The sequence below is a fragment of the Xenopus laevis genome, chromosome 1L, assembly GCF_017654675.1.
Source record: "Xenopus laevis strain J_2021 chromosome 1L, Xenopus_laevis_v10.1, whole genome shotgun sequence".
Taxonomy (NCBI): Eukaryota; Metazoa; Chordata; class Amphibia; order Anura; family Pipidae; genus Xenopus; species Xenopus laevis.
The window spans coordinates 177133098-177140495 of record NC_054371.1 but is presented as its reverse complement, the minus strand read 5'-3'; the positions used below and the strand labels follow the sequence as shown (position 1 = coordinate 177140495).

Here is a 7398-nt window from a genome sequence, read left to right as displayed (position 1 = left end):
CAAATAGCAGTTGGACTGGCTTAATAACAACAAAAAGGTTGAAGTTGATGAATTATGTTTTCATCCTAAGTACTATTTATTAAGTTAAGTTTACCAGTAAAGTTAGAGGGCATGGCTTACTCTGCATTTCTCACAAGCAACTGCAGAAAGATTTCCATGACTTCTCTATCACACTGCTATTTAACTTAAAGGGATACTGTCATCGGAAAAAAAAAAAAATTTCAAAACGCATCAGTTAATAGTGCTGCTCCAGCAGAATTCTGCGCTGAAATCCATTTCTCAAAAGAGCAAACAGATTTTTTTTATATTCAATTTTGAAATCTGACATGGGGCTAGACATTTTGTCAATTTCCCAGCTGCCCCTGGTCATGTGACTTGTGCCTGCACTTTAGGAGAGAAATGCTTTCTGGCAGGCTGCTGTTTTTCCTTCTCAATGTAACTGAGACATGGGTTTTTACTATTGAGTGTTGTTCTTAGATCTACCAGGCAGCTGTTATCTTGTGTTAGGGAGCTGTTATCTGGTTACCTTCCCATTGTTCTTTTGTTTGGCTGCTGGGGGGAAAAGGGAGGGAGGGGGTGATATCACTCTAAAGGTGGCCATACACGGATAGATCCGCATGTTTGGCGATGTCGCCAAACGAGCGGATCTCCCTCCGATATGCCCACCTTGAGGTGGGCAATATCGGGCTGATCCGATCGTGGGCCCTAGGGCCCAACGATCGGATCCTTCACGTTCGCAAACGGGCGGTCGGATCGCGGGACCGCATCAACGAACAGATGCGGCCGCGATCCGACGGGATTTTTAACCCCATCCGATCGAGATCTGGCAGACTTTCGGCCAGATATCGATCGGGGAAGCCCGTCGGGGGCCCCCATACACGGGCCAATAAGCTGCCGACTCGGTCTGTCGGCAGCTTTTATCGGCCCGTGTATGGCCACCTTTACTTGCAGTACAGCAGTAAGGAGTGATTGAACTTATCAGAGCACAAGTCACATGACTTGGGGCAGCTGGGAAATTGACAATATGTCTAGCCCAATGTCAGAATTCAAAATTGAATATAAAAAAAACTGTTTGCTCTTTTGAGAAATGGATTTCAGTGCAGAATTCTGCTGGAGTAACACTATTAACTGATTCATTTTGAAAAAAATGTTTTTTCCCATGACAGTATCCCTTTAATCTATAACTGCCAGGGGTTACATTTTATTACTTTCTATGGATGGTATGTGGCAGCCAAAATGGAGATACATGTATGTATGTAACACCCAGGAGAACTCAAGACATTCAATACTGTGTACTCTCGTTGTGCACACACACCCAAGCACTGCCATGTTCCATCTCACTGTAATCATACTGTAAATAACAAAACATACATCTTTTTGATACAAATATGTTTTATCACTGCTGCCAAGAATGTCTAGAAATAGTAATACAAGTAGGAATGCACGTAATACTGCTACATGCATTGCTCTACAGTTGTTTGAGTAATGTAAATATTTAAAAGAAATGTTTCTTTCAAGGAGTGCACATGAATACATAGCCAAACCATAAATGGATTGAACATGGGAAAGTACTAATGAGACAGACACAAGTGCAAAATACATTGGGGCTGTAGTGAAATCAAGCATCGGTGCTGTGTGATAAATATTTGCATTGGATTACAAAATAATGTAAATTACTAAAAACGATAACTCGTTAAACAGATGTATACAGAATAGCCTGCAGTGAAAGGAGGATCCCTGGCAATAAAGTGTCTAAATCTTTCAATGCAATCCTACAGTTTTAATGGAAGTATTTAACCCCATGCTAACATTACTCGAGTTTTGGCTTCACGTGCTCGCTAAGCTGTGCATCTCATTTATACTGTGCTCTTTTCAGCTAAAACCACAGGCCAACTCTTAAGAGCAGATATGTTATTATTTAGCATCAGGTTCAGAGGATACAATGGCAAAAACTGGAAGTGTTTTAAATAACTTTATTTTTTAGGTATCAGTTACTTTTTTTTCTCCTACAAGTTGGATTGTATTCGACAATTTATAAGGGGGGAAACTGACTTGTGGGGAAATTAAAAGTAATCAATACCGGAAAAACTGGGTGAGTTAAAGAATTCACTTCCGGATTTTGCCTTTATATCCCCCGAACAATAAATCTCCCCAAAGACATTTTATAGCTACGGTCCATAAATCAATCACAATCCCTCTGGTATGAGTGAAACATCTAAGGGCAATGACAAGCGAGACTAGTCTGTTCTCCAAATGCTTCCCCAGCAACCAATGTGCGAATCGCTTCTGGGGAAACATACATGGCGCCACTGCTTTCCAAAGTAGCTGGAAGTATACTTGCGAGGAAACTACTACTTTGCACCACATATATGTTTCCCCAGTGGTGATTCACATGTTAGTTGCTGGGTTAGCATTTGGAGCAGACTAGTTGCCTGCTCTAGAGGAGGATAATCATGGGGTGACTAGTCCCCTCATTTGTCATTGCCCTTAGGCATTTTAACAGAGGTGCATCTGTGGCAGTATCTTTATTGTGTTTCTGTTTTTTGAAGCCCCATGGCAGAAATGGCACTGGATTTTCTAAGCGCCTGCTTGTGAATGTGAGCAAATAATAAATGTGATCTCACCAACTAACAAATAAATGAAGTCGTTTGGAAGATAGCATTTACTGCACTGATATGCAAAAAGGGGCTCATTTGCAAAGTGCTAAAATGAGTGCAACATTCAGTCACTTTGACTCTATTTACAGATAAACCCGAGCCTATACGCATACTTTAGAGCAAGCAGCAATGCTGGTACAGATATGGGACCTGTTATCCAGAATGATCGGGATGTGAGGTATTCCGGATAAGGGGCCTTTCTGTAATTTGAATCTCCATACCTTAAGTCTGCTAAAAATCATTTATACGTTAAATAAACCCAACAGAAATGTTTTGACAGAATTAACTATATCTTAGTTGGGATCAAGTACAAGATACTGTTTTATTATTATTTTAAAAAAACTGAATTATTTGCTTAAAATGGATTCTATGAGAGATGGCCTTTCCATAACTCTAAGCTTTATGGATAACGGGTTTCCGGATAACGGATTCCATAGCTATACAGCCAGCTCTGATGTACTACATGCAATTGCAAATATGGCCACAAGGGAACGATGGAATTAATGCAGACATTGACCAGGTTGCACTAACACATAAAACTGATTTGGTCCCAGTGAACTGGGTACTAATAGACTACTCCCCCCCCCCCAGATCATTCACCTAATGGAAAGCTACCAGAGTTTAAGCTTATTAACCCTGCATGTACCATAGCCCTATCTACTCTGGTGAAAATAATTCATCTATTGCCCCTTTAGATAAATGTCAATAAACAGTGCAAATCATAAGTGATGGCTTAATGTGGAAGCACGAATACTACCACCATGCAAGACATGAGTGAATTTAGTGAAATCTCCCCCCAGCTGTGCTTTTATTTAACTAGTGACACGAAAGTTGAAGCCAGAACCATAAGACAGTCTAACAATACTTACAGTTAAGAAAACAAAAAGGGAGCCCTATGTATCGCCAGGACCTGTGATCCAGGAAAAATTAAGTATTTTCTTTACACTATGCTGACAGGCAGCAGCCCACCTCTCAATGGTACCAGTGTTAAGGCATTTAATGGGCTATGCTGCTCTGTTTAAAGGAAAAGAAATCCCTATGAGGACAGACACTCATACATAGGGCAAGTCATATTTTAAGACGAAGTAAAATCATGTGTAACATAACATTCTCCCAGTATAAAAAAATTGTTGTAATGAATCTGAATTTGTTCATTTTGCTTTGCTTAAACATGATAGTGTCCAATGATAAAAGAATGTTCATCAAATGCATATGTCAAGCCAATAGTGCCATTTTTTTACACTCTTTTTACCACATTTTGGGTCACAACTGTTTTTGTAACACTTCAATCCATTTGGCCCTTAGAGCCACAATTTCTTCTCCAAAAAAATCATGCAGTTTTTCAAAACTACTGAATGTTGGGGACTCTGCTCCTCCTTTGGTAGAAAGGCACATATCATCTTCATCCGTTTTAGGAATCACTTGAGTTTGCATAGAAAGAGAATCAGGCAGGGAACTGCCCTTCAAACTGGAACGTAGGCACCTCAAGTCTTTTTCCTCACAGTTGCAGACAGAACCATTTGCTACAGCAACAGGGATGTGGTTCCCCGTTGCATCAATATGGTCTTTTTGCACACAACATGCTGTTTTCTCATGAAGGTCTTGAGACAGAAACTGGTGTGCATTACAAGACAACTGCTTATCTTTTTCTGTCACCCCCTGAATTTTATAAGAGGTGGTACTAGTTTTCATTTCCTTTAACTGCTGCTGAAGTTCAACTACGACAAGTCTAATGTATTCAAAGTTAGCTCTGGAGAGAGATTTTACCCAGGATTCCATAGTAATCTGGTTATCAGCAGCCAGAATGTATGCTCTTGACTTGGTGAACTCGAATTTGATGGCAAAAGCAAATTCCTCTGAAGACTCGCAAAGTTCCACCCTGCAACCTTCCAGTATAATAACTCCAAGAGGCTCTCTGCTTTCCTCATTGTCAAAGTAGAAGAGTGTGTTACCTTTCAGCACAAACCATCGCTTGTTATAGCTAGTATTGCGGTCCCCCTTCTTAAACAGGTAGCCACGCTTGTCCACTGGAGATTTGCTTGTGGCATAATACACCACATTCCGTTCATTTAGCTTCATATTGTTACTGCCTTGGAGTCCTGAAGTATAGGTGAAATAGGAAATCAAAATTATGTAATGCATAAAAACAATAATAGGCTAATAACTAGATGACCTGCCCCTCCACACAGCTATATGACTAATAAGTCTGCAGGTTCATCCGCATGTGGCCAGATTTATAAAGCCCCTGTTTTAATGAATCAGAATGATTTCAATTTATAATTGCCCTGCAATTCAAGAGTTATTACATTGCAATAATGTAACACTGAGCAAAAAAACTGATAAAACAGGTTCTACAGCATATGTACTTAGCCCATTAAAATCCTTTTAAAATACAGTATTCTATAAGTGAATGTGACTTGCTGTCAGTAACAGGCTACAAAAAAGTGTTCTGACATGACAGAGCATGCTGCAGCATTTCCACTTTTCTGAGTAAACCCATTTGTGCATAATCTGAATTCTACTGTGCATGTTTGCTTTGCATTCTGCATTTAGGGAAACATTTGTCACCATAATTGAATTGATGTTTTAGCAACATTCAGTGCCTTTATACAATATATACTACATATCTCACCTTGCTTACTTGTGATTTGCCCATTCCAACACCTTGTGTTATCAACCCCTCTCCTTTAAGATTGTAAGCAGTTTTGTGGTTAATTCTGTATGTTCACTGTATACACCTATTTATTTACAGTGATGCAAAATATGTTGGTGCTTTATAAATACATGATAATAATAATAATAAAATACTGCCAGACGGGGCTGATTCTCGGCTTATACAGGTCAAGAATCAGCTGATCCGCTGGTTCCTGCTACTTCTATGTATGCACCAAAACACTTTGCCTTGGAGCAGACACACAAAGTGGATTTTAGCACAGAGTATGTGTTTTTGCACCAAAATCGACTTTGCGTGGCTGCACTCAGGCCAATGAAATACCTCTTTATGCAGACACAGGAGGAAGCAGAGGCCACAGCATTGGCTGATTTTTAGAGTGTCTCTGGCAGTAGCCTTTACCTGAGAAAATGTGAGATATCTTTACTTTACTGACACATGGAATGGCCTTCTGTTAGTTCTGTCCCCAAACATAATGTAATCTCCAATGCAAACAACACAGAAAGGATGGGTTTGCTTGTATTAGGCATTCAAGTTCCTGTATGTACCACCCCCCCCCCACAAAAAGAAAACTGATCAAAATTTTACAGCTCATAAACTCACCAGTAACATATATACTTAATATCACTTGTTCTTTTGCTTATTCTGGTTCCAGATCCTGTTTTGCTGTGGACAATTCAACTATTCCATCCTGGAACAAATGACAGGTTTGATTTAGCAGAAGGGTCAGGCTTTAGCAAACATCAGGTAGTTTCCGATAACACACTGCCATTTACTACTGTACATAGTGGCGTAACTAGATATTACTGGGCCCCACAGAAAATTATTTTTCAGGCCCCCAAAATGTTTAGCGGTTGACTTGTTTTAACAATATTTATTGACTCTGTATATGAATTAGGTCCTCATGGGGCCCCTATATCTCCTGCCCCCCCCCCCTGCAGCCGCAGGGTCTGCTTCCTCTATAGTTACGCCCCTGACTGTACATACAAACTCAATCTATGGGTAATGTCATTGAATGCAGCCAGCAGCCAGCTATCATCTGTTTGAAAAGCAACATCCAATTGTTTTCTATGGGTTACTGGGACTGGGCAAATAGCCCTTTTTATTGCATTACCCCAAAAGTGTTTAAGCCCATGCAGAGAGCAGGGCACGGCTGTTATACAGAAACAAGTTACATAAAGTAATGTGCTCGCCAGTGGTGTTTGTATCCAGGTGCCTGGATAACCAATGCACTGCAGCTCCTGCTGAACTATAACTCAATCACTCCAATTCCTTGGAGCGAGTGCTGTAGATAAAACAAGGAATCGTGTCTGTGGGGTCAGCGATACCAGGGGCTGTCACTTCTTAGTGATATCAGGGGCTGCCAGGTTAGTGGCCTGAGCCAGAGGCACAGAACCCAGTGCAGCTTGTGTTCTAGAGAAAAGGGTGCGAATAGTTCCATGGTGCCTACCTGAAAACATAACCCCTATTATTGTCGTTGAGTTGTATTGAAGGGCAGGGGTGGTTCATATGTCATGTTGGCACAATGTCAGCCCTGTGTCTCTCTGCTCCATGTGCCACTGAGTTGCTAGAAGCCCCACACGCAGACAGCGCTCCAGCATCTCAAGACTCCCAGCTGTTCAGCATCGGTCCCACCGCCTCCCCTCTCCACCTCGCTCAGTGGAGCTTCCCATTGTCCGTCCAGCACACTTTTTCTCTTTCCACCACCCTAAACAGGAAATGAATTTGTTCCTAGAGACCCCTCCCACTCGCAGCTGCTAAGCCTCCTTTCTCTATGTGCCTGCGTGTCCTCCCGATACCGTGCCTTTTCCTTCATCTCTAGTCAAGCGTCACGCACAGGATTCTGGGAGGGCTGCTGCCTGTGAGGAGATGATCGAAAACAATTCCCACACAACAGAGAGTGGCTCCGAAAGCAATGACTTTAGCTCGCATAGTTTGCACCATGTACCCTTTGAATAAAAGCTGTTTGTGTGGTGGACATTATGTTAGAGAAAATCCCACCTGATGTGCTGTATTTCCACATTGTATTCCTGTACTTCCTTTCCAGTGGAATATATAGCTCTTAGTACA

The 7398-nt window shown here is 41.3% G+C and overlaps 1 protein-coding gene across 1 annotated transcript; it reads right to left on the bottom strand.

Moving 5' to 3' along the window:
• Positions 1-3022: 3022 nt before the first annotated feature.
• pheta1.L (PH domain containing endocytic trafficking adaptor 1 L homeolog) lies at positions 3023-7106 on the bottom strand. The gene is made up of 3 exons (XM_018263471.2): positions 6779-7106; positions 5932-6019; positions 3023-4756 (listed from the first exon to the last, which is right to left on the bottom strand). The coding sequence occupies exon 3, from the start codon at positions 4734-4736 to the stop codon at positions 3921-3923; it is 816 nt and encodes a 271-aa protein (XP_018118960.1). The 5' UTR covers positions 4737-4756; positions 5932-6019; positions 6779-7106; the 3' UTR covers positions 3023-3920.
• Between the last annotated feature and the right edge of the window lie 292 nt (positions 7107-7398).

Excerpts from the sequence above, each read along its gene's own strand:
- pheta1.L (XM_018263471.2), bottom strand. The coding sequence starts at position 4,736 with ATGAAGCTAAATGAACGGAATGTGGTGTATTATGCCACAAGCAAATCT.